Below are 27,497 nucleotides of genomic sequence, written 5' to 3' on the forward strand. Positions count from 1 at the left end.
ATGGATAATACAGCTACAGTGACAGGTGTGAAAGAAGACAACAGTAAAGAAAGGATTGGAGATGTTGAAAAATGTGTGGTGGTAAAGATAGAAGAAACAAGCAACGACCGGTGGTTGGGTGCCAATAAACGCGGTAGAAAGGTTGGTTTTTTATGGCTGTCCGATGCCCTATTGTTGTGCCTAGAGCACTTGCAGATGTTTGCATTGATTCTCTCACTATCTTTGGCCTGGGCATGGCCACAGGTGTGGATTAGAGGAACAAGTTTTGCCTTTCTTCTAAATTTTGACTTGTGGGAGTTTGCTAAAACACACAATGTGTATGCAGGAAGAGAGCAAGCGTTTCCGGACCCTATCCAAGTACCTTTTAACTATCTGGGATACTCTATAGCTTGGATTGTATTTCTCATTTCAGGCGTGTCACTTTTTGGGATTGTATACGTGCTGCTTCCGAAGGTTCCCTCTTTAAACATTGTTGACAGTTTGCTTCTGCGTGCAAAACTCGTACGGTTATTTACTCTCATTGCACAAGCTCTGTGTTTTCCGTTTGGACTAGTATTAATCCGTTTATTTAACTGCCAAAATTATGCATCAGGCTCGAATAGAGAACTAGTATTCCGCTCGATTGTATTAGATGAAACCTGTTGGAGTCCCACACACCTTGGTGTGCTGGTCCCAATGCTCATCCTAGCTTTTGCTTACTTCATTGTATTACCATGCTGGATGATACACATTATCAGAAAGCAACTCCTCTTTCCAATCATTTGCACCTACAACACTTGCAATACTCATGAGAACTATCTTCGCCTGAAAGAAGCTGAATACATACATGGCTTGGATATCGCCTGGGAGATCAAACATTACTCATTGTTCGCTTCTTTTCAAAGACTATGGGTTTGGTTTCGCCCACTCTCATTCTTTGTCAAGGCTATTCTATTGATTTTGTATGGCAGTTTTTTCTATTTACCTTACTACCAGTCGATAGTGATGCTTGCATCGGTGGGTGGGATCACCCTTGCTTTGTCCGCTTTACCTGTTTATCGTATTCGCTCATTCAACTTTATGCTTATTTTTAGCGTTATTGTAAATATCTGCAACTGTGTGCTTGGTCTGCTGTTGGAACTGAGAGTACAGAGTGCTCTACTTTTGGGAATTCATTTAAACAGTGCTCTAATTGTGATAAATGCCACCTGGTTACTTGTTGCTATCGTTTGGCTCTCGTACCTAGTCGTTAGAAACTTAAACGTTGTCAAAATGAAATATGGTCCGTTTTGGCCTACCCTCACTGACCTAAACCGTACAAGCAAACAAAAATCTAATAATACCCGGAAATATTTTAAAGCTATCCTAGCCAGCCGTAAAGTATTAGAAATATGCTATTCAGGACCAGCCCTGTTCGCTCCCGTCCATAAACTATCAAGGCAGATCCAAATTATCAACGCTTACTGTAGAGAAACGGAAGCTGTTAAGAACTCAACTCATGACCTACTTTGGGCTTTACTCAATGAAATGATTGACACGCACAACTACCTTCTCACACAATCTGTATATGGAGCATCGAAAACAAACATTGTTCTACCACACATTCAACAACTAATGAATCTCATGCCTGGTTTTACAAAAAGACTTGAACAGAGAGAATACAATTTAATCCTCTGGGTGCCTCACAAACGGAGAATCTTACTCAAGCTGCTAGCCATTATTACCTTCTTGGACATTCTAAAGAGAAGTAGCAGCTATAAAAGAGATTGTATGGAAGAAGAAAAAGACGAAGAGGAAGTAGTAAAGAGAAAGTCGATCAAACAAGTATCAAACAAAAGTGAATATGCTATATCTCACGAGCATACTCCCTTCTCACCAACAACCTATACTAGAAGTATTGGATCCAGCTATGGGCCATCTGTAACAACACTGTGTCATGAAATTGAGCGACCCATTAGCACGACTGGAAGTACGCATGGTGCCAGCTGTGGAAACTACGTATAGCATGCAGAGTGGTACTTATTCATTCATACATGCACTGACTGACGAATTTTTGGAGCGAGTCAACATGTTTGGTAAAGTTTGAGAATTAGCACATTATCACATTATACAGAATATTTAATTACAGAGAACAGCAAAATATGACTGTGCTAAAACATGTATTTACTAAATTAACTATGAACAGGTTGTGTTCTACTAATTACTGATACTCTTCTTTGTTTGGTTATACGTTCTCCTTTAAATACTGAATTCTCATTGGTCGGAATGGCATGAGTGTACTTGTATCGAATCACACCCCTACATAAATAATAAAATGGATACTTTCACAAAAGCTATGGTTATGCGACAATTGACAATCTATAACCATTAAAGAGTTATAGTCAGACAATTATGAATCATGAGTGACGTGGGCACAAACCTCATTATGTAGAGAGAGAACCTGGACAGTAGTGCGTGTATCCATCTGTCAGGGTACTCCTCGTGCTGCAGCTGCATCACACTATCCGAGAGAAGACTGATACCACAAATCACCTCTCCACAAAACTGCAAATTCACAGATTTAGACATACCCTATATATGTATTCATTAATTAATATCCACGGCTAATTAAAGTACTCATGCCAAGGGCGTGTGAAGAGAAGAGGGTATGCAACTACAATCTATTGTATTATAAATGGGCGGGGGCTTATGTTAAAAATAGCAAAGAATGCATTGCACGTGCACTTTATACTCTAGACTAGCCTAGCCTCGATCGGTTGGCTAAATATAACATATCCTGCTGACTCATCAATAATACGACGCATACACAGTATACATTGCGAGTTGCATGCCCTCTTCTCTTTATACGCCCTTGCTCATGCCAACTTTGATTGTAAGACAGGAATCGACAAAAAGAACATGCAAGCATGTCATGTGTGAATGTCTGAATGAATGTAATATAATTATACATTATGGTCTAATATACAAACAAAGGAAAAAAATCCGTGTGAACAACTATAATAATTACATGTATATAGTGTGTGGCATGCGAATTCACTACACATTTTTCAGTTTGTCTCACATTGTTTGTAACTACTATGGAAAGTGCTAAGTTCTACATCAGTTCCTTCAAGAACTTTTTCACCACTTAAGATATCGAGATACTCTAAAAACTCATTGTCTGAGTGTGTCTCAGTGGTCAATGTTTTCCTACAAGCACGCAGTTTCTTCACAGCTCGGAATGTAAAAACAATGGCTAAAAAAATGATCGGTATATAAATGAGGAACAACTGGCTGTAAGCAACTGCCTTTAGTAAATGTGTTGGTTGGGAAAATTCTTGTAATTTTAAAACAACACCAAAACCAGTTATCAGTATTAGGTTACTAAAGAGTAAGCTGTCATACACGTTATGCTTTCTTTCTTTATATGGCTGTATCACAGAGTGTGTACTTAGCATGAGGAAAAAGAACAGCTCGGATATTAGGCCATAGACTAGTATATCACTACTGAAAGAGAAAGGTACTAGAATAACGATTCGATAGAAAAAGTACAGGCCAGCAAAAAACCTGCACCGGTCTTTGAATCCTCCCTGGAATATATCAAACATAGGCATGAGAGAGTTGATACGAGTCACTCTGAGAGCATACAGCACCATTTTGTTCTCACTTAGTTTACACAACTGTAGAAGATGAAGAAATGATGGATAGAACAGGAGGACGAAACAAGGAACAAAGCCGATTAGGAATAGGGTAAATATTGAAATGATAGCATATAGCGTATGTTCATTCTCAAAATATTTAATCCCTCCAAAGTATGCCACTGAAGGACCATAAGTTCCTCCAGCACCTATTAAGTTGCTCTTGCGTAAAATGAAAAGAGAAACTCGCACACACTCAGCATAGGAGATTACAAAAAATGCAGATAGTCCGTGAAGCACTGACACTTTGATGGTCTTGATAGGTTTTAAATATTTACTACAGCATGTGCAGTAACGAATGGATACGATCAGTAGTATCACGAGAATAAAAGCAAATACTGTGGTAACGTATTTGAAAGCCAGTACATTCATTACTGTAGCACCCTTGAAAAGGCAAAATGATAACTGCTCTACCGAAAAAAAGTCAAAGTTAAATATTCCGTAGAATAGATTATAACCTACAACGAGGGTTTTGATGAAAGTATTTGAATGGTCAATAATGGTATACTTTGAGGGTATGATTGTTACAATTTGGCAGTAGAAAATGAATCCATTGCTAGCCCCTGACGAAAAGTTGACTTCAAAGATGATGCTCAAGGTGAAGAAAATGAACACAGGCAGCAGTTCTGAAACGATAAACAGGAAAATACCGTATGAACATTTGCTTTCCTCTCCGCATGTGAAACTCTTTGAATGGTAAAAAGTAGAAAACCCATCCCTACACTGGCCACAAACAACACCCTGGCGAGTCTGCCCACACATAAGTAAATTCAGTACATCATGATTGTTTGAGCCCGGGAGTGGATACTCAGTAGCAGTCGGATTATTGCTCAAATTACAAAACAGAGTACAAGGAGTTGTATAGAAAATATCAGTGTGAGTGTAATAACCTGCCCAATAACCTCTCTTTATGATGGCTGTATGATTACACTTTTCTATTCCATAATATGCCTCTTGTTTATTGTCAGAAGAGCACTTGCAGCTTTGAGCCAACTCATCATAGTAGAATCCAGGCGGGCAATGTAGAAGTGTCACTTTTAGTATATACTGTACAATACGATACGGATTCTGTGTTGCAATTATTAAAGAAGCTTCATCACCTTGAGCACCAAACAAAGTGATTGAACGATCGACAGTGTATGGATATTGAAGCGATACACTGTTGTTCTCTTTTCTAATTCGAGTGTAAAACTCCGATGCCAGATTATGATTAAATTCATCAACGACTGTAAGTGATAGTTTTTGTGTACTCCCAGGCCATGCAAAAAGAGTCTTGTTTTGCATGGTTGTTTCGAAATGGAATGTTAAGGTACTCAAAACACGTGTGTTGTTTTCTTTAGCGGTATCCAGCGTAAAGTTACCAATATCTTTAAGAAAATCTTCAAGCTTGCTGTTCTGTAAAATAGCTTTACTACTGAAGTAACAAGAAAAGAAAGTTGAAGCAAATATTGAGGATCCACCAAGTTTTGCCGAGTTACCAGAAAAATGAACAGTTATGTTTCTATCTTCAACAGGTGTGGTTTGACTACCACTGTACTCCAAAAAGCAAGATCGGCTCGCAAAGAATTCCCGCTGCTCAGTGGTATGATAAAATATTGCCCCACCATACTCTGTAGCAGTGTTGTTGATGAACTGAATAAAAGAATGATTGCTAATGGAGAGAGAAGAAAAGCTGTGCAAGGACACGGCTCCACCATAAAATCCAGTGTTATTCACAAATCTAATTTCTGTGCGTGTGCCAAACTCAATTCTTGCTGAATTCAACAATAATGCTGTGTAAGCATTGCTATCAAAAAGGAATAACCCATTAAACCTGATTGTAACACGGGTAATCACAAAAACACCATATGCAATTGATTTTCTAGTGCTGTTGAATACGATTTGATTTTGAACAAAGTTGCAGTCTTGAAATATAGGGTTTGGAAGGTTACCGCTACCATGGTGATCAAATTGTGATGGTGATATATCGACTGCCGAGCTGTATCTGCCAGTATTTCCAATCCAGTTGCAATGAACAAACTCCAAGTCATTAGTTTGAATCAAGTTGTCACGGCTATGAAAAGCAAACAGGTATGTACCACCTCCAAATTTGGCATCGTTATATTTAAAGGTAGTATTGTTCACTAAGAGCCTATTATACGAAGCCTTCTCTGTAACACCCACTGCTAAACCACCACCACCAAACATAGCTTTACATTTACGAAAAACTGAATCGTTAATCACAACAGAGTTATTCGTGCATTTATCTTGGAATCTGATATACATGCATCCACCAAATGGTGACCAAGATTCTTGGAGTGTACAATGGACTACAGAAACCGTACAATTCGCAACATTCTCTTCAAAAATGACTGAGAGTGCACCTCCTAAACCGTATCCTAGCCAATTCTTGTGTTTAGATGGTTCAAACTCACTGTAAAGTGGTGTATGAATGCTAGCAAACTGACTATCGATGATCGTATAGGTTGTATTGTTATTACTAATCACAATCTGAATGCCCCCAGCAAAGGAGCTTCCTGCTTCCACTTTGCCCTTTGTTTTAACATTTTTTTGCACAGTTAAGTTTCTCAGAGTGGCTTCTCCATTAGCATTATTTATAAGTAAAGAGTTGTTTTTGCTTGACTCAATGTCTACGCTGTCTAGCAACACATCTCTACAGTTCACTATTGCAACAGCTGTTATAATAGGTATATCTCTCAGAAAGTACACAGCTCCACATGCAACTATTCTTACGTTGTAGATTTCGAGTGTTTGCACCCCAAAAAACTGGAGACCCACATCACGACTATTATATGAAGAAATACCACAACTCAGTTCTGGCTTCGAAATAACATTCCCTGTAATTGTTAATGAAGAGACATTTTCAAACATCACTAATTCCATAATCTTTATATTCCCAAACAAGTGAACCTTAAGATCAGACGTGTTTGTTCCATACTGCTTTGCAACTTGCTCAATACTGCAGCATGCAACAGTCAGTGAGTGCAGATTTCCTTCTAAGCAAATTGGTTCACAACTGCCATTTTGTCCCTGCCCTACATAGAACTCAAGACTAGCAACACTTTGAATAACGGACAAAACTGATATCAACGACCACACTCTCATTGTATTACAGTCTCAATGCTAATAGAATCTAAGATTTAGCAGTCATGTAGATCTACATACAACTCTTTTATCAGTTGGTTATGAATTCAGTTTCTTGGGTTTTCTTGGGAGAGCATCTAATCATTTGCCCAACTGGAAAACATTTAGCCTATATTTCGTACACTACAATTCAAAACACTGATACATGTAAGAGCTAGCTAGTTATTGACTTAATTGTATAAAAAGGGCTCCACACCACTTGCTATTATATAGTATAATATTAATAGTATGGCTAAGAGTGCAATATGAGATTAATAGCACGTGTAACAAGCAATAGCAAGCTAGGATACTAATTGCACGAGGCGTAGCCGAGTGCTATTAACCTTGCCAGTGCTTAATTGTTATGAGTGCTATTAATTCCTTATTGCACGAGTAACCATAATATTATATTGATTTAATTGTGTATGATGAAGTTCTCTGTAGTTTTTATTAACATTTTTGGCCGTGGCCGTTATTCAAAAACAATCCATTGTCATTGACAGCGTGCAATATTACTTGACAGGTAATTGCACATTGTCAATGACGACGTGCAATTACTGGACCAGATGTGATACGGGATTAATTACTGCACACTCTCCAGTCACTAATAGCACATCATATGATTTATGAATGAACTTTTTTTTCTATAGCATGGTTTCTTTCAGGATTTTGCAAGTGGGTGAACTGTGGGTTCCAAATATTAATCGATTAGGAAATTTACTTGCGTGAAAATTAACCCACTAACCCACACTGAAAGAAACCCTGAGAACTATTACCGTTTCACTAATACACATATCCCACCTTGACACTGTCCACATGAGGTTTTATGTGCCCATCCTCTGCCAGGTCCAGCACATGCACCTGCTCCAAAGGCACAACCACTTTGTCTGTTACAGCTGCTGCAGCCACGGCCTTGAGCCTCTGTATCACTGGTGTATTGCTTTCACTCCAGTTGCTCTTTTCTGTCTCACTGTACCCTTCTATTGCCTGTATGAATATACAAAGTAAACAGAAGTTCTATACTTGTGTATTTCCTGATAAAAGGTTTAGTGACAATTAGGGGATACTTTGCCCACACACATAATTATGAGAGGACAATCTATGGGAAGCTTAATCAAAGAATATACCGTAAGCGTCCCAATTATAGAACCAGCCTCTGTTAGGACGCCCTCGTTTATAACACCCATATACTAACATATAACATCTTTTTTTTCATACGTTGTTTCCAGAAAAATAAGTATTTTTTACTGGTTCTATAATTAGAACGATTACGGTAGCCAGAAAAAATTGATGCGGTTTTTTATTTTGTGTTGTTTTGATTTATTCATAGCCATAGATATTTATTCATAGCCAAAGTCTATGGCCCATACTCGTACCATAGATTGAAGAGTTAGAGGGATAGGAAACGGTTTGTATCTCGAGTAACATCCGCGCTATGCTGCGGTTTAATCGAGGCCATCACAACAATATCTATTTCTACACTCAGTGCATAATAAACTACAAGTAACTGTGCTTAGTCCGTGCAACTCACTTATATTTCAAGGTCTATACCTATTGTAGTAGTCATAACCAGCACGCTTACACGTTATATGTTCCAATAGCTCTAAAACAGCCTTGGGAACATATAACTTTATTGGAAAGTCTCTTTTTACTGGGTGTGGTCAGACATTAGCAAGTACTACACGTGGCTCATGGACTAGGCGTGTTATAAATTGCTGAAAGAGATGATGTCTCGAGGAAACACAGCTTTGGGAGTTACCCGGCAAAAATGTGCTTAATAGCCTCGTAAGGCGGATATTTTTCGAGGCTCCACTGCAGATTCAATGTAAAATCATCACGTGCACCACTCCGTTTCCTATCCCTCTAACTCTTCAATCTATGCTCGTACTCACGCCATCCCAGTGATCATACAGGTATTTCCTTCCTCTCAACGTTCGACGGATATCGACCATCAACTGCTCTTCTTCTTCACTCGATACGAAGTTAGAAATTATAGCAAAACCATCCACATCTTGAGCAGCAGCTCTTGAGCAGTCCAGCAGTGACGGGTCTGCTACTGGGGTAACGAGGCCGGTAGATCCACTGTACATTACGTGACTCAAAGGTCTTGTTCGGAGTAAGAAGTGGAGCTTGCAATATTGGAATTCAACCCTCCTTATTACGTTAGGTATCATCCTAGTCCTGTGAGTACGAGTAGATCCATTTTCATGTTTTCTAATAAGGATATTCTTAATTAGATAAAAGAGGTGGTGGTGGTCATTCATATCGAGCCCCACCCTCTTTTTAATATATCCACGCCACGTGGCCAAGCTGTTTACAAGATCTACTGTGGATTCTAGCTAGAAAATGAGTATCCAGGAGCTCATCTCTACATTGCAAGCAAAGCTACAAAGGTTACAGAGTCTCCTGTCTGCTGCCGAGTCTCAAGAGCAGCAGCATGAGGCCGAGGGGGAGAGAAGTGGGATGAGTGTGTTGACTGATGTTGACAAACTGCTTGATGAATACACTGATAGTCTGAGCAAGAGCCAAATCCATGAGCCTCTCAAACAAGAGCAGATACCTCTGGATCCTGATGATATGGAGTCTAGTAACAGTGATCAAACTCCCTCTATCACAATGGGGTCGGAAAAAGACACAAGCGATCATACCCCTCCATTGGACTTAAGTGATAAACCTGCTGATAATCTAAGCTGTATTATATTCCGAGAACACAGCTATACCAAACACAACGTTTCCAGTCTAAAAGAAATGACTGTTGATCTCACTTCAATACCTGAGGACAAGACCAATATTCCCATAGAAGAGAAATCATCGATACTATTGCATTCAACTCCAAAGACTAAAGTCCCAACTAGGTCTAGTGAACCGATTATCATTACATATGAAATAGACGTAAAAAAGCAGTCACCCACAGCCACACCCCCTACTGACTCGTATAGCAACAAGACCATACCTCCCACTGAGCCATGGGCTATACCTAAAGTCCCCACTAATGAGCCGATTATTATTACAGATGAAACAGACGTAAAAAAACTGTCACCAACAGCCACACTCCGAACTGAGTCATGTGGCAGTGAGGCCATACCCCCCACCCCCACCGACTCGTGTACACTCCCCACTGAATCATGTAGCACCGACCGTGTAAAGCTTGATGATAGTGGTGGTTTTAATGATCTTCTCGGGGAGTTTGACAATGCTGAAGATTTCTATGGCATGTTTGATGATTTGGTTGAGAGTGAATTGTCCAAACAGGACGCTGATTCCATCGCAACACAAGACGAAAAGCGTATGAGGAGGACAGTGGCAGAGGTCGCAGAAGATGCCAATATAACTGACCATTTTGATCCCCAAATCTTAGGCGAGTTATTCTCATGATTGTGTTGTTTTGAGGTGTAAATGAACTGTATTATGACCAGGACTGAGGTTTACTGAATAGTGTCAATGTCTGTTGAAATCATATTTATGATTTCTGTTCCGTGCAGGCTGCCCTTCCCCTAGTCAAGGACATATTGACTTACTCAAGAAAAGCTTTGGATTCTCACGTTTCAAGCCGTGAGTGGCTGTATACTGGCGGCATTGCGTTACTATTACAAGTTTATTGTTTCTACTCTTGTGTGATTGGAGTGTTGTAATGTGTGACTACGTACGTACATCTCCTTCATACAGTGAGCAATGGAGGATCATTTATTCTGTGATATTTGACAAGAGAGACAACTGTGCCGTCATGGCTACAGGTACGCTAATCATGTGGTATACATGTATGTACATGAACCAAATACATTTTACTCCTATGGTGTAAGTCTGTATGTTTGGCTATAATTATATTTCACTTCATTACTACAGTATAGCGGGTAATTTTCGGGGGACAAAATATTTGTGGTTCAGCAATATTGAGACATTTCGTGGGTAATATTTTGTGGTTGGAGCTTGCACTGCAGGTAAAAGTAGACAAGGTCGCTTCATTCGTGGGTAAAATATTCGTGGTCAGACCTCCAACCACGAAAACCACGACCCACGAAAATTACCCGCTATATTATAGTTTGTGATACAATGTACAACCTCGACATTTTCCCTGTGCAGGTTTTGGTAAGAGTCTGACGTACCAGTATCCGGCAGTGTACAGTGGTAAGGTGGTCCTTGTGGTCTCCCCTCTCATCTCACTAATGGAGGACCAAGTTATGGCTCTCAAGTCAGTTCTGTGTACACATGCATGCATGCAAAGGCGTCTTATGTTACATTAGTGAGATTGGGCGATAACATAATTGGAACCTAATAGTATAATTATATAGCTGCAATTCATTGATGTAATGAAGTTTCGACGACTGCATGGTTATTAAATTTTTGTTGATACCATGTACGCACATAGCTAGCTGATGTTTTACATGCACTCTCTACGTCCAATAATTGTTGTCGTGTGTTCACTACAGCGCTAAGGGTATTACTGCTGTGTTACTGGGATCTGCCCAATCAGCCAAGACTTCTACAGTGGCACACATTGAGGGGTAAGCTTTGGTATTACACAATGTATATGTGGACTGTTAATGACAGATAATACATTATTTGTACGTACTGCTACGTGTATAGCTATACTACTACCGTACAGAGGAGGTACGACAGGCGCGGTGCAGCTCAGGCAATTAGCCTTTGATTGAGCAATAATTATCCGCCCACGCCCCGCCCACGTCGTATGTTTTTGCTGAGAGTAATCAGTGGCTAATTGCTTGAGCTGCACCGCGCCTGTCGTACCTCCTCTGGCTACCGTACTGTACATGTAGATGCACATGTGAGCGCTTAATAATGTTCTTGTGTCAAATACAAACTCAGACTGGATAAAGCATAATTATAGTAGTACCTTAATGTGTCATTGCCTTGAGGTTGATTCCATATTGTTCGTGTGCAGTGGTGGAGTGCGTATGGTGTACGTGACTCCTGAGTACATCACCCACCATAGAGGGCTCATCAGCAAAATACACAGCAAAGTGGGTAAGTACATTTTTTGTATATTGCACTTTAGCCTACATAGAATACATGTGGTTATAGTAAAGAAATACGGTGGACCCCCTTATAAATTAAACCTTCGAGGACAGTGTTTTGGACATACAGAGGCAGCCTTGCTGAGTGAAGACCATGCAACTGTTCATTTAGGATAATTATGTGTGCCTGGCCCCTTATACACACAGTTGGCCTTTACGAGGAGTTTCACTGTAACACATGTAATTGTGAATAGTTATAGTTTGATGTTTCTGGTGGTGAAATGCTCTGCTGTCTTAAGCAATGACCAGACTACAGCCTGGCAGTGAATGCATAATTATTTATGAGTATATTATACATAATTATAGCTCCCCTTCTCCTCCCCTCCAGGAATAGTCCTAGTGGCCATTGACGAGGCTCACTGCGTCTCACAGTGGGGCCATGACTTCAGGGTGGACTACCGTAACCTTGGTGATATCCGTTCCTATCTACCCGATGTCCCATTGCTGGCTCTCACGGCAACAGCCACACCCCCTGTACAGAAGGACATTTGTTCCTCTTTGAAAATGAAAAATCCTCTACAAACTTGCACCACCTTGGATAGGTGAGTATAAATAATAGTTAGACACTGTTTAGGAAGTTTCTACATGATTTAGAAGCCCAAAGGGCTGGTTGTAGTATCCCGAACGCAGTGAGGGTTCTACTAGCCCTGAGGACTTCTAAATCATGTGGAAACTTCCTAAACAGTGTCTAAGCATTTTAGATCATAGCAACCAGGAGTATTTAGCCAATCAGATTTGAATGTTCTTATCTAATCTTTGCTACATGATTTTCTAAGTGAAGTACATGATTTTCTAAGTAAGTACATAATTTTCTAAGTTGGATAGAACACTTCCTTTAGCCAATCAAATTGCAGTATTTATGGCAAACATAATCTAAGAATAAGGGAATCTATTTTCCTCTTCGTTTGTTTTATAGGCCGAACCTGTACCTTCAAGTTCACCAGAGAAGTGAATCGGTGATGGAGGATCTCAGATCTCTCATGGTGCCTTTAAAGAAAGAAGCAAGGTTGAAATGTACTGTTTTTCGACTTGGTTTTTATCTGTTACTTTCCAACTATAGGTCTTTGTACAGCTTCAAGGGGTCAACAATTGTATACTGCCGAACAAGAAAAATGACGGAAAATGTTCAGGCAGAACTTCATAGTAAGTGTGCATACTAATACATCAAGAGCATATAAAAGAAGAGAGGGCATGCAAGCTCACTATCTAGTACATGTAGCTAGTAGAATGTGTGCGGATTATAGCACATTCATTCTGCTGAACTCTTGATCCTAGAAAACAAATTTTACGAGTTAAAAAAAAAAAGTTTGTCAGAAGTGGGATTCGAACCCACGCCTACAATTGTAGACTACGACCTGAACGTAGCGCCTTAGACCACTCGGCCATCCTGACCCACACATGGTTATACTAGAATTCCTCTATTTAGATGCTGGGGTGCACTGTGCACTGTATCATGCTGGGTTAACTAGACTACAAAGAAACGAAGCACATCAAAAGTTCCTCAAAGATGAAATTCAGGTAACATATTATTATTATATTTTAATTGGCTTCTTATGTGCAGTTATGCTCAGTGTATAGTGGCTACGGTTGCTTTTGGAATGGGTATCGACAAGCCAGATATCAGAATGATCATACATTATGGAGGTATTCGTGCATGTATACGTACATTAGCAAATTACTGACGAATCTTTTATATTAGCTCCTCAAGATATTGAGACATACTATCAAGAAATTGGCAGGGCTGGACGAGACAGGTGTGCTATATATTACCATGGCGATATTAACTTTACTATGTATAAATTTCTTGTCTTCTTGTTGCAGTTACCCTAGCGAGTGCCATGTGTTTTATAAGCCCTCAGACTTCAATACCAACAGATATTTCATATCTGATCTCAGTAACGAACAGTTCAGAGATCACAAAACAAAAATGCTACTGAAAATGGAAAAATATCTGGCTACGTCTACGAAATGTAGAAGAAAGTGAGAAATCACAAATCATATCCTGTAACTATTTTTAAGTGTTTTTGTGCATGTGCAGAGTTCTTTTGGGACACTTCACAGAAAAATTGCCCAAAGACATGAAGAAAGGGAACGACTGCTGTGACAACTGCAGACACACGTAAGTCAAAGAATTATTATGCGTGCGGATTTACGTCCACAGTAGAGTGAGTAGGTATAGCTCTGGCAGGGCAATCAATCTCAGGATCAGATCCACTGCTATTTTCCTCCTCTAGTGGCACCAACTGATAGTGGCACCAACTGATACCTCTTACGCCTACAAATCCTTTCTTTAATTCTTAGACAAATTCCGTGGTTGTTTTGTAGCTTTAGAACAAATACACAAAAGTGGTAACCAAGTATGAAAACAAAAATTAAGTATGTAAAACAAATTGAGACACGAGCAGCAATTGTTTTGCTGCTTTTCGAGTCCTGGAAGTAAAACACTACAAGAGAAAGAATTACTAGGTTTGTAAGAAATAGTGTTTCCAAGATATCACATAGAACTTTTTTGTATGTTACTTTGTTGATGAGCTTAAGTAGAACTAATCCAAAAGCTACTGATAGTATAGTAGTAGCTTCTGATGAAAAGGCAGAGATCACATCGTGAAATATTCTGGTGAACAACAGCAGTCCAAACCAATATCTCTTCTTTGGAACAAATGGCGCTTGCATTGCATCGATAAAAGCATGGTACCGTGGGTTGTTTGCCCATTGAAACAATTTCTTGTGTGAGTATCTATTTATCCATTGTTCAAAGAAGAGTAGAGCTGTATACACTACTCCTAGTATAAGTATGAGACCAGCGATGATGAACAGTGGAATGTGTGTGAGCTTGAAATAGGCGTTATTTCCATCGTACAGCCAAACCAGGTGTTTCGAGCCATCGGGATAATCAAGTGTTGTAGCATTATGATAGTGGTTCGAATGAGTTTGGAGTAAGAGAGTAGAATGAATGTGCAGAGGGCAGCTACTGGGTTTCTTTTTCTGAGCAGGGATTCAACTGGACGACAGTAGTTGCATAGCACAATTATAATGCCTATGAGACTGAATAAGTACAGAGGAAACACAAGCTGGAGCAAAACTTTCCCATAGGAATCCATCCCATTGTAAAAGCAGGTCTCAATTCCTAGGTCGAGATTAAGCCATGATAAAGTAACCGTCAGACAATTTTGAAACGATAGGAAAATCGGAAAATTTGCTTCTAGAATATTAGCGTATAGTATCAGCTCATTGATTGTACCTATGGCAACTGTTAGGTTAAAGAATAGCTACCAGAGCTATTCCAGCTAGAGCAAATGGTACCTCTTCTGTTGTGCTTGCACTGATCATCGATGTTCTCAAAGCTTAAGTTGAATGGTGCGCTACTGCTGTAACAATAGTAAATGGGCAGTTGGCAATCACAAATCCACTGTTGTTCACTGTCGCATTGATGTAGCTTATCCAGACTTGTTTCTCGACTTGAACTTTGTCGTCTTCGAAATAACATGCTGAAATATAGGGTGCAAGTCTTTTGTCACATGTGCACTCACAATTTGTAATCGAGGTAGTTTCTTCAAATCCAGTGGGACAAATACAAGGTTTGAAACGTATAGTTAGATTTCGTTTTGAGATACCTTTGTTTGCGCAAGGCCCAGCTGGGTATAATTGTAGTGTTGTGGAAGCATTTGGTAATTCAATGTGTTGCATTGATATTAATTTTTTGGTTCTTTTCTCCTCCGTTTAAGTACTGATCACCACTGTTTAACTGAAACGAGCTGACAACAGTTGCAGCTACAGGTTGGCCCACCTGATCTATAGCTACAACATTTAAATTAAAGAGTTGCCCCTTTTTGACCGAAATGTATGATTCTTATATTGTTTTTATATTGGCAGTTTATTTCACTGTTAAAACAAACACATAGTTGTACGGCTGTCGAAGAAATATGCTTTGACAGTATATGCTTGTATTGGTAAAATGTTGTTCATTTCCCAGTCAAATCTGGCTATGTTCTCAATCAAATCTAGGCCTGTCATATTATTGAAGGTTACGTTTGGATTGATTTTCAATTCTGTTAGAGGACTAGGCGTGCATCTATCCAGTAGACCACCGTAAATGTCTCCTCCTGATTTGTTGGCAGTGTTGTTTGAGAAAGATATGCTGATGTAAATTATTATGTTCACATCCTTTTCAACATAGGGATAAAAGGCATGTGTTTGTAGAAAGCACTGCATTATAGTGTTGGTAAGCTCTGTGTTTCTGGAAGTGGATCCTCCATTGCATACCACATCATTGACTATGTACAGAGCACCACCATTTTGTGCAAAATTATTGTCAAATTTCAGTTTTGTATGGTGTCGATAGAGATCATTGGTGTACTCTCCTCTTGTTTTGTCAAGATGAATATAAGAACCGAGGTGTAGAAACGAGGCGTAGAAAGATTCCTCCACCTTCATTGGCTTTGTTGCCACAGATATTGAGCGAATGAGAAATAATGCCTGCAGCTATTAGGTACATGGCACCACCCTGTTCTGCAAAGTTGTTGATAAAGCTTGTGTTAACAAATTGATCAGCAGATAATGGTTGTGAAAGAAACGCAATGTTGCATCGAAAACCATATACAGTGTATGGCACCGCCTTTCTTAGTAGCACTGTTCTCTCTAAAACATACGTTACCATATGAAATTAAAGAGCCACCATCTAGGGATATTGCTCCTCCGAGATCGTTGGTGTTGTTGATAAAGTTCACTACTGAATTCGGCTTGAAGGTCATATCGCTTTTTATGCCTCTGATAGCCCCGTTTGAGTTGTTCGCAAACATTACATTGCCATGAAAATCCACTACACTTTTAATGAACCAAATGGGTGCCAGGTTATTGTTGAATTTTATGTCTCCAGTGAAATTTAGCCGTGTTTCGAGAACTGTACATGAAGCCACTATTTTGAGTGATTTTCGTATTATCAATGACAGCAATGGTTTTTTGTTGTTTTGCGCTTATCAGTATTGTACTGTTATCAAAAATGTCATTAGAGATGATGAAGTAGCTTGTCATTACAGCTACAATGGCTGCACCTGATTTACTATGGGCTACGTTATTGTTGTAATGCTTGTGTGAGCTGTTGAACAAATTATGCGCTGAAAGAATAGCCCCACAGAGTGCTCCACTGTTTTCAATGAAAGTGTTACCTTTGAGAGTTATGTTAAAAAAGTGACAACAAATTGCTCCTCCAACATTCTCTTCAAACCGGTTACTAATCACAAGCAATTGTTGCTTTTTAGTACCATTTCCCTTTACATTGAGGACTCGATCCATTATTACCATAATTGTGGTTGAATTTTGAACTTTCTACTGTCATAATATTATAGCTTGCTTCCATGGCTACAGCATATATTATTGACATATTATTCTGAGCTTTATTTCCAACAAAACTGCTGTTAGTGATGGACATGTTGCTTGTGTTGCTTATGGACAGCACTCCCTTGGGGCATTCGTTCTTCATAAAACAGCAGCCGGTAATGGAGAGATTTTGAACACAATTTACTGAAATGAGTTCATCAGTTATACAGCCACTAAACTCCAAGTTTTCGATAGTTGCATGCCGAACATCATTAAAACTAATTTTGGCAGATGAGTATTTGTGTTTTATTTTCCATACTTGCTTTTAGGGTAACAGTATACAACAGTCTGATCTAGTGAACAGCATGTTCCAACTTAGGAAGTGTTCTCCAGTTAGAAATGTTAGTCTGATATCGGAGGTAACGTTTTGAACATAGAACTGAAATTCTTTCAAAGTAAAACATTTTTCTGTGTGCTGTTTGCATTGATCTGTCTGATATTGTGGTGCTATATAAATACTTTCACAAACCACGTTTCCGGTTGTAATCACCAGTAGAAGAAAAGCTATCACTGTTTGAGACTTTATGGCCATTGCTGTACGATGCTAACTTGTGAGATATTATGTATGAAAATTCAACCGTTGATAATTATAGCCTCAATCCCAGGCCGCACTGAAGATGCACCTGGTATCGACTGTTTGCACATGCGCCATATAATTCCCCAGAAAGTGAGGAATTCGGATAGCATCGTATATGCTCAGTAAAACACAACGAATGAAAGTAAATCGGATAAAAATTCGATTGTGAAGGTTTTTAGCCCATCTGATAGCATTCTAATAGCTACCTTTAGCCTGCTAATGCTAACAAAAGAATCACAGCCTGCAACAGTGTGGATGACAATCATCTGAACGAAGTGAAAGCTTATGGACAGGCCACGCCCATCTAATACTAACTTTAGTGAAAGTCTACATGTAGCTAGCTATAGCTCTGTGTGGCTTTAAATTGTATGTATATTATGTGATCAAATATTTTTCTGGTAAAAATTTCAGTTTAATGGGGAAAATGCGCATGCGCAAGCAGTCAGTAGCAGGCCTCCTCTCTGAGGCCTTGTGAAGGAGGCTAAGTATTCCTGCCCACAGCTAAAAACCCTTACTGTGGCTGTGGATTATGATATCATTAAATTTTATACACCAGATAGACCATACATAAACTCAATAAACTGCTCGGGCGATTAAATTTTGTCATCACTATGATAATTGATCTCGGCTACGCCTTAGTGATGATATGCCTCTGCCACAACACCCACTCAGGCTGATTATACAGCTATAAGAAAGCTAACTATACACATGATGGTCTAACTATTTTTTCTCTGTGCAAAATAATCTATACTGTTCAATATGCATGTAGCTTACCGTGTTAAGGTTACGATGCAGTGTCGCCCACGCAGTAATTATCTAGTAGTAAATCAAGCACTATACACTATTCGTCATTTTACATTCTAGATATTGCATGCTCTTTGCCATGCAGTGAAGCAATTATCTTATGTAACGAGGAAAGGGGCAGGGCGGCTCGAAACAATTTCTTGACATTCATCGAGTTAGCTCGTGGTGTAGAAGTAGAAAATTAGTCGACCAGCTATAGTAAGCTCTGGCATTTTTCTTCAGTTTGTAGATAGATAGGAGCAATTAAGAACTCTTATCATAAACTGCTGGTAGGTCACTATTTAGTTCTTGTTAGAGTCTTTATGTATTAGAGAAATAAAGACTCTAACAAAGAACTAATATTTGCCGACTAAAATTGGCTATGACTATACAAGATCTTTGCAGTTGTGCCGTCTATAGTTAGCGTACTGATATATAGCTAGCAAGCGCTGTAATAGTTACTTATGAGCAGTGCAACAGTATAGACACATAAAGTAATAGTTTCTTTCTCACAAAAACAACTCATGAATAATTCATGAGCAAACACTGCATCGTAACCTTAATTCATGCAGCACTGTTCAATATGCATATAGCTTACCGTGCTAATTCATGCAGTCCAATCACCGAGGAAGCAATCTCTGATACTGCAAAGGCTGAATTCTCAACTGCTGCTAAACTTCTTCTTGGCTTGATTAATGTGAGAAATTTGCTTTACTGTTAACTTAGCGAATGTGCACTCAGCAGTGGGTGCTTTACCCTATAGCATATGTGTTGCACTCAGCAGTGGGGGCTTTACACTATAGCATATGTGTTGCACTCAGCAGTGGGTGCTTTACCCTATAGCATATGTGTTGCACTCAGCAGTGGGGGCTTTACACTATAGCATATGTGTTGCACTCAGCAGTGGGTGCTTTACCCTATATAGCATATGTGTTGCACTCAGCAGTGGGGGCTTTACCCTATAATTGATGTGTTACACTCAGCAATGGGTGCTTTAATTTAATAAGAGGTGTTAACAGGTTTTGTTAGGTACATCAACACATTTCTTACCCCTTTATAGGATTGCCCACCTGACAAATCGTATGGCCTTACTATATATCTTTTGATCATCCGTGGATCAGTAAGTTTTAATGTTTTTAATACTACATGCATGTACATGTATGAACAATTATTATACAGAAAAGTCAAAAAGTTCCTTCCTGGGCTTACAAAAGCCGATTCTATGGAGCTGGAGCGTGAGTGCAGTTTTCTTTATTGTGTATGTGTGACATAAATCACTCTCTTTTTCAGTACACACAAAGAAAAATGGTGGAAGGATACGGGTGAGTTCAACATGCAAAATTAGTAGCTCCCCTGGAATCACACCCCTGATCTAACTAATCCTGTACAGTAAAGCGTTCATTGTTTTTGAGCAAGAGAAGGTCATTGTCGGATCTTAAATTACCTTGAAGTAATTTTCACTGCAAAGGTGTACATGTTTTATTGTTGCAGCTGCTCAGTTAAAGATGGAGGACTATCTTGGTGAAACTGCTCTCAGAGGTTGCCAGGGGAGGAATACTATCAACCTCACTGGTGTGTTCTCTGAAATATCATATCACATGGGTGTACTACTATAATTATTACTCTTTATTTCACTTCAAAGAGAAAGGAGAGCAATGGTTGCCTAAGTCAGCATCCTGTCCTCTCAGTTTTGTTCCCAGTGTTGAAAAATCCTCCAAACAAATGGTCACCACCACACCAAAGTATGCAAATATCGTAAATATCATATACCGTATAAGCTAGAAATTTCTGGGGCCCACAAATTCTGCGAATAGCTGTAAAAAGACCTTCTGCGGATAATAAGTGACAGACTCTGCAGCCCAATTATTGGAGCAGATATTGGTATTAAGTAATAGCCAGATTTATAGACTACAGTGTATAATCTCGTTTCTTGGCTTATAGTTATCTACCGTCTTTCTACTACCTCTATGCAAAATCTGATGCTCTGAATCCAACTTTTTCCAACAAAGCGCTTTGTCTAAGCAGCCACCATTACCTTATTTTCCCAATTTAGCAATCTTTGAGTGGGCGTTTCTCAATTACATTGTACCCCCGATACTGCTGTTTTACAACTTTGAGTTTCCAACGCACATATGGAACGAGGTATGTGCACACTAAGCATATATCAATGCGTAAGCAATTCTTTGCTCTATCATCTTTTATATAGATCGCAAAAATTATAGCTTGCGCCAATTGGGCTGTTTTCCCAGAGCCTGTCACATATTTATGCGAATTAAACTGTTAAATTAGGCGTGGTTAATAAGGATAATATTTCTGCGTTTACTCATTCATTTGCAGAATTCGCAGAAATTTCAAGCTATACGGTACATAAATTGTACCTGTCAATTCCATGCATGCAGTGTATTTTGTTGTCCAGTGTATATAGAGTCATAATAATTATATACTGATTCATAATTAATGGCCGTGCATTTCCCTCAGATCGTTTCTCCCACGTCCCACCACTCTTCCGACAACCACACCCTTCTCTCCCACCGGTAGTATCCCGACAACCACACCCTTCTCTTCTCTAACTTCTTCGTTCACCTCCCCAACAGACAAGTCAGTCATTATGCTACCCATCACTGATTACCCTCAGGGCTTCGAAACGATTGAGATAAAGAGAAAAAGTGTCGTACTCCCCACACTATTTCCTGCAAAAGATCCTAAAATCATTAAGCTTGAGGTTTGTATATGAATGCAGCTAAAAAATAGTCATATTTTACGTTTTAAGAGGCAATCTATCATGTTCTTTTGGCAGCTAGTTTGTTTGAGTTCGACTATACTGTATGTCTTCTTCTTCATTCAGAATACTCTTTATAACCGGCTGATTCAGTTCCGGAATGGAATTGCTCACGAGTTGAACATTGCACCGTTCATGGTCGCAACCAACACTCTACTCGGAGAGCTAGCCAAGGCGAGGTAGTATTTACATGCAGTGTGACTACTCGTTTGTTTAGCAGTGTCCAACCATGCATATTCCTTTACCAGTCAATCGTTTAATTCGGGAAAAGGGTCATCACTTTAGTTTGAATTTGAATTTGTGGGTCAGCCCAACCCACCAACTTAGCTTGATTTGATCGCCGCCCCCCAATGAATATATGAAGCTAATTTGGGGAGGGCGTGGCCAGACTAGCTTAGAAGATGGGCGTGGGTCAATGGTTGCACACACACACACACTAACCAGTCGATTATGCCTTGCTGCTTGCCTCGATGGAAGTATGTGTGGCCTTTAAAAGCTGTAGCTGGTCTACACAGTAGGACACACAAAAGGTCTGGAGAAAGTAATATTAAACTTAGCATATTTAAAGGTGGTGTAGATGGAAGCAGAGCCAACAGACAATGGCAGAATAAGCAGTTAAGATCACCTGAAAAAAAAAGTACAAAGTCAACAGTGCTTCCAGAGCCAATCCAGTTTCAAGTGTCTACAGAAGAGCAGCTCAGCAAAACTAGTACTTCAAAGCTCTCACAATCTACCACACAATCCAATATCAACATTGATCAATATTGAATAGCATGCTCCTTTGTTGTTGTAATATTTACAACAATTTGACCGGTAAAGGGATATGCATGTAGATGGAAGATTTTTCTTTACACCTCTTGAACAACTTCATTGTTCCAACGACAGTTTATCTCTTAACTGTATTGTATTATTATTACACACTCCACAAACACACACTGACAGACCGTCTTCCCTGGACACGCTAAAAAGAGTGGAGGGAGTGTCTGATGTGTGGGTGACACGGTACGGAGAGATAATGCTCACAGTGATCAAAGATGTCTGCCGTCAGGGCGAAGGAGAAGCTCCAATGGACGTTTTCCATCAACAATCTGCACAACCGGAAGAAACATTTGTCGAGGTAAGTAAACTAACTCTATCAGCAACACCCTTTCATTCGCATTACCTGACTGGCTCTCAAGCAAGGTGAAGTGCCCCCTTGGTTCGACTATATAGCTATTATTTTGTATTACAATGTATGTATTTGTACCTCTTTTCTCCTTGCAGTACCCTCTGCACAAACGGCTGAAGGTCATCTACAAATTGACTGATACAGAGAAATCCAGTTACAATCTTTTCACTGAGAAGAACCTTTCCGTGGTGAGTGGACATAATGAGTATGTAAAAGTGTATATGAGCTGTTGGTTAGATACCTATTCAGAACCTCATTGTAGCTGCTTCTCTATGTATACATGCATGTATACATGTTAATTACCCGAGGCGCGCGTGGGCGGCCACGGGTATAGTAGTCTGTCTGTTTGTTTGTTTGTTACCCGAGGCGCGTGGGCGGCCACAGGTATAGTAGTCGGTTGGTTTGTTTGTTTGTTTGTTTGTTTGTGATCGGCTTTTCTACTCACCTGGATGCCACAGCACTGCGTTTACAGCATGGATAGCCTTCACACAACAATATCTTGATTTAAATAGTGGCAGATTTTGATGTTAAAGCTTTTTTGTCGAGCAAAAGCTAAGAAGCTTGTGACTAGGTCTGCTTACCTGGATGTTCTAGCACTGCGTTTACAGCATGAGTAGCCTCCACACAACAAGTTAGTACTTTGGATAGTGACAGCTTTCGGTGTTAAAGCTTCGTTGTCTAATAAAAGTGAGCAAAATGTAGCTTGAACAGAACTTGCACATGCGTTACTTATAACTGAAGTGATCCTGTACCAAGAACGATGGAACAGGGTCACTAAAGTAGAAAGCTTGAATTATAGCTCCTGCTTTTAGCTGACTGGGATCCTACTCCACAGGACCTGGAGCCATACTTCTCTGAGACTCCAGGCTTCTTTGCTGCGATCCTAATCCACTGTGCATATAGTACCACTACCTGTTCTCAAATGTTTCAGCATGCCTCCAGTTTGGTTTAGTTTTATTGCTCCTTAGTTGCTGTGTAAGTCATACGTGATAACAACATCACTATATGGCACTGCATTATATTTCTGGTTTCTTTATAATCATGTCACCAGCCGAGGGTTTGCACTTTAGTGCTCTAGTTTGTTTGTGATTGGCTTTTCTACTCACCTGGATGCCACAGCACTGCGTTTACAGCATGGATAGCCTTCACACAACAATATCTTGATTTAAATAGTGGCAGATTTTGATGTTAAAGCTTCTTTGTCGAGCAAAAGCTAAGAAGCTTGAACAAGCTTGTGACTAGGTCTGCTTACCTGGATGTTCTAGCACTGCGTTTACAGCATGAGTAGCCTCCACACAACAAGTTAGTACTTTGGATAGTGGCAGCTTTCAGTGTTAAAGCTTCGTTGTCTAATAAAAGCAAGCAAAATGTAGCTTGAACAGAACTTGCACATGCGTTACTTATAACTGAAGTGATCCTGTACCAAGAACGATGGATTAGGGTCACTAAAGTAGAAAGCTGTATATACCAAGAACAATGGAACAGGGTCACTAAAGCAGAAAGCTTGAATTATACCTGCTTTTAGCGACTGGGATCTAGGGACCTGGAGCCATACTTCTCTGAGACTCCAGGCTTCTTTGCTGTGATCCTAATCCACAGTGCATATAGTACCACTACCTGTTCTCAAATATTTCAGCATGCCGCCTCCAGTCTGGTTTAGTTGTTCCTTAGTTGCTGTGCAAGTCATACATGATAACAACATCACTATGCATTATATTTCTGGTATGTCACCAGCCGAGGGTTTGCACTTTAGTGCTCTAGTTGTGGTTGTAGTGCTGAATATACCTTTCTGTGCAGAAATATAGTATTTGTAAGTGCCTAAAATTTACATGCTTTTAAAACTCACAGACAGACAGTTTCTTTTCAGTTTAGTTTCTTTTCAGTTTAGTGTGTTAGTGGTTGTTGCGTACAGTGGCACATACCGTAAATATATACGCTATATAAGAGAGGCTATTACAATATTGCAATAAATTATAGTCTCAAGTTCCCACGTACAGCTCTCAGGGCCTGCATTGGGGATTGTACCTCATTTACTGTCGTGTCACAGTGTCCTTGCATGAACTGTATTCATACATGGCCTGTATATAGGAGGAGATCGCTGAGCGAAGGATTATTTCTCCTGACACCGTCCTGAGCCACCTGGCCGGTGCCTTGGAGGCTGGCTACATTGTGGATTACAGAAGAGGTGAGATTGTTTTGCTATCTTTGCAGACTCTCATAAAATTATGGCTTAATTTTTCTCTTCTGTATGATTGTGTACAGACATGTAGTGCGCATGTACTCATTAACAGTCTTCCACATCCACTGTTTCTTGTGTGATTTGCTTTAGTGCTAACTTTATGAATGTTGCAGCTGGTCTATCTGAAGATATGGAAGAGCAAATCACACGTGCCATCAGGAATGAACCCATCTTCTCAGGTATAGTGTAGTTAGAGTGGGATCAGCTACGCAGTACGGTTTTTAATATGTTTTGTGTGTAAAAATTCAGTTTAGCTCTAAACGGTGGCCTAAATGTTCTTTCTGCTCTTAATTCTTAGTGTAGTATGTAGTTTAATGGTTTATGCAGACATTTCCTAATGAGGGAGCATCGTGTTCTATTTGAAGTAAGTTATTAGCCTATACAAATATGAATGTCAGTTGTAAGACTACAAAATCTCCGAATAAGTGGCTCCCTCTTATATAAAATACATATACCAATGTATACAGCTATGAATTAAGGTTACTATTAAAGATTACTATTAAAGACCGGCAGTAATTTTAGCATTTTCAGAATTTCTCTGTTTTAGGGCACTAAATTTTGTGAATTTGCCAGCAATTTAGCACAATATTTGTCAAAAGATGTATGTATAAATATGAGTTTTAAGGTTGAATGGAAAGAATGGAAAGTTTGGAGTCAGATATAGACTGGCTAGCTTACTCATAGCGTTTAATAGAAAAAAGAAAAACATTGAAATTCAAAGGTGGTTTTATTATATAATTTAGCGTTAAAAATTAGTTAAAAATTCGAAAAAAAATTGGTTCTCGTTTATAATAGGTAGCCTAGCTCCTTTTCCCCATAGACATAAGCAAGCTCCAATCCATCATGAAGCAGCTGCAAGAAACTGTTGACAAAGATGGCCTTTTAACCTATGGACACCTAAAGCTGACGATAGCGGTGATAACCGTTAAGACGGGGTTTATTCGTCCGGGGAAGATATCTGGAGTCCCCACTCACATGGCTAATGTTTCACCACCACAGGTACTATTATATCTAGGCTATAATACCTTTCAATTTTATTGTTAACGTATAGCGTCTGTATATATAGGGCAAATGCTGTGATACAAAATCTATACGAAAATAAAACTGAGATTTTTAACCTCGTTTGATTAATTATCAAGTGTGGTTTAACGTGTCATATCTTGTAGGCAAAACTCACATATTTTACTTATAACCACCCACCCACCCCACCTACACACAACACACAGAGCTCCTCCATCGTAGCCTCTATAGCAGACACTCCTTCCTCTTCCTCACACTCGACCACAGTCACAGCTCCACTACCCATCTCACAGCCGACCACAGCCACGGCTCCACCACCCATCTCACAGCCGACCACAGTCATGGCCATCTCACAGCTGACCACAGCCACACCTCCACCACCTATCTCACAGCCGACCACAGCCACAGCTCCACCACCCATCTCACAGCCAACCAGAGCCATGGCCATCTCACAGCCGACCACAGCCACAGCTCCACCATCCATCTCACAGCCAACCAGAGCCAAGGCTGGCAAGAGAAAACTGCCCGGAAATTTCGGATACACCTCTCGGTACAAACCAAAAACTAAGAACAAACGATTCTGGTAATTAAACAGCTTTCATATATTCATATACTCTTTTCTGACAACTAATGCGTTGGTTTATTATTACTCTTCCTTCATATTTTATCAATCCATATATGAACTGTATCTATAATTTATACAAAAACTTAAATTTATAGATCAACCTAAATTTACGTCTCTTTTGTTCATAATTATGATTATTATTGCTCTTCCCCTATTTCTAATCATTAATTTATCATCCACGAATCATAACTGTATATATATACACAAACTTGAATTTATGAATGTACATCTCTCTTTGTTCATATACAATGTTTTTGAAATTATAATACTGATTAGAGTGTAAAGAAACCATAATCTCATAGTTACTGGGCTAGCCTCGATTCCAGGCCGCTCTCAATTGAGAAAGAGGGGCTGGAATCGAGGCTATTACTGGGCTATCAAGGAAGGAAGCAGACCAGAGGATCGAGAAGAGATAATTTATATCAACACCAAGATTTAAAAATTAATGTGTATTTTACTGTGTACGCTGCATGTGCTGGAGTTCGCTCCTGATGAATATGGTGCATGGTTATGTTGCTTTTGGAATGGGTAAACTATAGCCATATCATACAGAATAACATAATAAATACAGAATAATGATTGTCCTACTTATAATTTTGAGAACAAATAATTATATCTACTTCATATCTCACTCACTATAATTATAACAAACAGTTTAAAGATCACAAATCAGTACGCAGAGTCAGGAGTGCACTCCAGTCCTGGCGGAGTGTAGATCGATATACAATTAGCTAAATAAAGGAAATGGGACAACTGCAGTGCGCTCTCGTGTAAATTGACTGATGTTATATAATTGTGATGATGTCCAGGGGACCCCAACACTATGACATCGTGTTACTAGTGAGCATAAAATTAATGCAATTTTGCAATTTTGAGCGCTTCACAAAGTAAATCGCAAATACAGTAGACTCTCGTTAATCCGGCCACCCTTGGGACCATGCAGCTTGGCCGGAATAGCGAGGTGGCCGTACTTCAGATAATTAGCCGCGGCTTAAAAACGACCTTACCTCAAATATAATCACTGATTTGCGGTTCTTGTCTCGAGGATAATGAAAGATAATGAATCATTCTGCTCTCTATTGAAGTGTAATCCAATTTTATTTACTAAACCACACCCA

General features: G+C 39.5%; 4 protein-coding genes and 1 non-coding gene across 7 annotated transcripts; 2 read left to right on the plus strand and 3 right to left on the minus strand.

Annotated features, from left to right (window-relative positions):
* On the plus strand, positions 1 to 2,084 carry LOC135335206 (uncharacterized). Its single transcript, XM_064530625.1, has one exon. The coding sequence runs from the start codon at positions 1 to 3 to the stop codon at positions 1,981 to 1,983; it is 1,983 nt and encodes a 660-aa protein (XP_064386695.1). The 3' UTR covers positions 1,984 to 2,084.
* On the minus strand, positions 2,051 to 10,975 carry LOC135335397 (alpha-ketoglutarate-dependent dioxygenase alkB homolog 7, mitochondrial-like). The gene is made up of 5 exons (XM_064530889.1): positions 10,883 to 10,975; positions 8,672 to 8,993; positions 7,581 to 7,766; positions 2,399 to 2,523; positions 2,051 to 2,277 (listed from the first exon to the last, which is right to left on the minus strand). Exons 2-5 carry the CDS (start codon positions 8,951 to 8,953, stop codon positions 2,151 to 2,153), a joined length of 720 nt encoding a protein of 239 aa, XP_064386959.1. The 5' UTR covers positions 8,954 to 8,993; positions 10,883 to 10,975; the 3' UTR covers positions 2,051 to 2,150.
* LOC135335374 (uncharacterized) lies at positions 2,896 to 7,572 on the minus strand. Its single transcript, XM_064530851.1, has one exon. It carries the CDS (start codon positions 6,759 to 6,761, stop codon positions 3,027 to 3,029), a length of 3,735 nt encoding a protein of 1,244 aa, XP_064386921.1. The 5' UTR covers positions 6,762 to 7,572; the 3' UTR covers positions 2,896 to 3,026.
* Positions 9,062 to 26,613, plus strand: LOC135335373 (bifunctional 3'-5' exonuclease/ATP-dependent helicase WRN-like). Of its 3 annotated transcripts, XM_064530849.1 has the most exons (28): positions 9,062 to 10,137; positions 10,262 to 10,331; positions 10,446 to 10,513; positions 10,860 to 10,968; positions 11,207 to 11,281; positions 11,680 to 11,762; positions 12,141 to 12,354; positions 12,729 to 12,818; positions 12,873 to 12,955; positions 13,239 to 13,330; positions 13,384 to 13,456; positions 13,512 to 13,566; positions 13,634 to 13,792; positions 13,851 to 13,931; positions 19,164 to 19,245; positions 19,609 to 19,668; positions 19,728 to 19,783; positions 19,839 to 19,870; positions 20,040 to 20,120; positions 20,191 to 20,290; positions 21,027 to 21,270; positions 21,394 to 21,506; positions 22,270 to 22,444; positions 22,591 to 22,683; positions 24,584 to 24,680; positions 24,848 to 24,913; positions 25,555 to 25,733; positions 25,961 to 26,612. In XM_064530849.1, exons 1-28 carry the CDS (start codon positions 9,126 to 9,128, stop codon positions 26,339 to 26,341), a joined length of 4,023 nt encoding a protein of 1,340 aa, XP_064386919.1. In that variant the 5' UTR covers positions 9,062 to 9,125; the 3' UTR covers positions 26,342 to 26,612. The 3 variants fall into 3 exon arrangements, with proteins under 3 accessions (XP_064386919.1, XP_064386918.1, XP_064386920.1); XM_064530848.1 differs by having other exon boundaries at positions 12,729 to 12,955; positions 25,961 to 26,613; XM_064530850.1 differs by lacking the exon at positions 25,961 to 26,612 and having other exon boundaries at positions 12,729 to 12,955; positions 25,062 to 25,698.
* Positions 13,121 to 13,204, minus strand: Trnal-cag (transfer RNA leucine (anticodon CAG)). Its single transcript has one exon. It is a non-coding gene; the product is annotated as a tRNA-Leu (tRNA).
* Positions 26,614 to 27,497: the final 884 nt, after the last annotated feature.

This window comes from Halichondria panicea, chromosome 4 (genome assembly GCF_963675165.1).
Source record: "Halichondria panicea chromosome 4, odHalPani1.1, whole genome shotgun sequence".
Classification (NCBI taxonomy): Eukaryota; Metazoa; Porifera; class Demospongiae; order Suberitida; family Halichondriidae; genus Halichondria; species Halichondria panicea.

Excerpts from the sequence above, each read along its gene's own strand:
- LOC135335206 (XM_064530625.1), top strand. The coding sequence starts at position 1 with ATGGATAATACAGCTACAGTGACAGGTGTGAAAGAAGACAACAGTAAA.
- LOC135335374 (XM_064530851.1), bottom strand. The coding sequence starts at position 6,761 with ATGAGAGTGTGGTCGTTGATATCAGTTTTGTCCGTTATTCAAAGTGTT.
- LOC135335397 (XM_064530889.1), bottom strand. The coding sequence starts at position 8,953 with ATGATACCTAACGTAATAAGGAGGGTTGAATTCCAATATTGCAAGCTC. Across the intron at positions 7,767-8,671 it reads TGTATGATCACTGGGATGGC|GCAATAGAAGGGTACAGTGA; the intron begins GTGAGTACGAGC and ends ATATTCATACAG. Across the intron at positions 2,524-7,580 it reads CTCATGTGGACAGTGTCAAG|TTTTGTGGAGAGGTGATTTG; the intron begins GTGGGATATGTG and ends GTGAATTTGCAG.
- LOC135335373 (XM_064530848.1), top strand. The coding sequence starts at position 9,126 with ATGAGTATCCAGGAGCTCATCTCTACATTGCAAGCAAAGCTACAAAGG. Across the intron at positions 13,457-13,511 it reads AATGATCATACATTATGGAG|CTCCTCAAGATATTGAGACA; the intron begins GTATTCGTGCAT and ends CTTTTATATTAG. Across the intron at positions 13,932-19,163 it reads TGTGACAACTGCAGACACAC|TCCAATCACCGAGGAAGCAA; the intron begins GTAAGTCAAAGA and ends TAATTCATGCAG.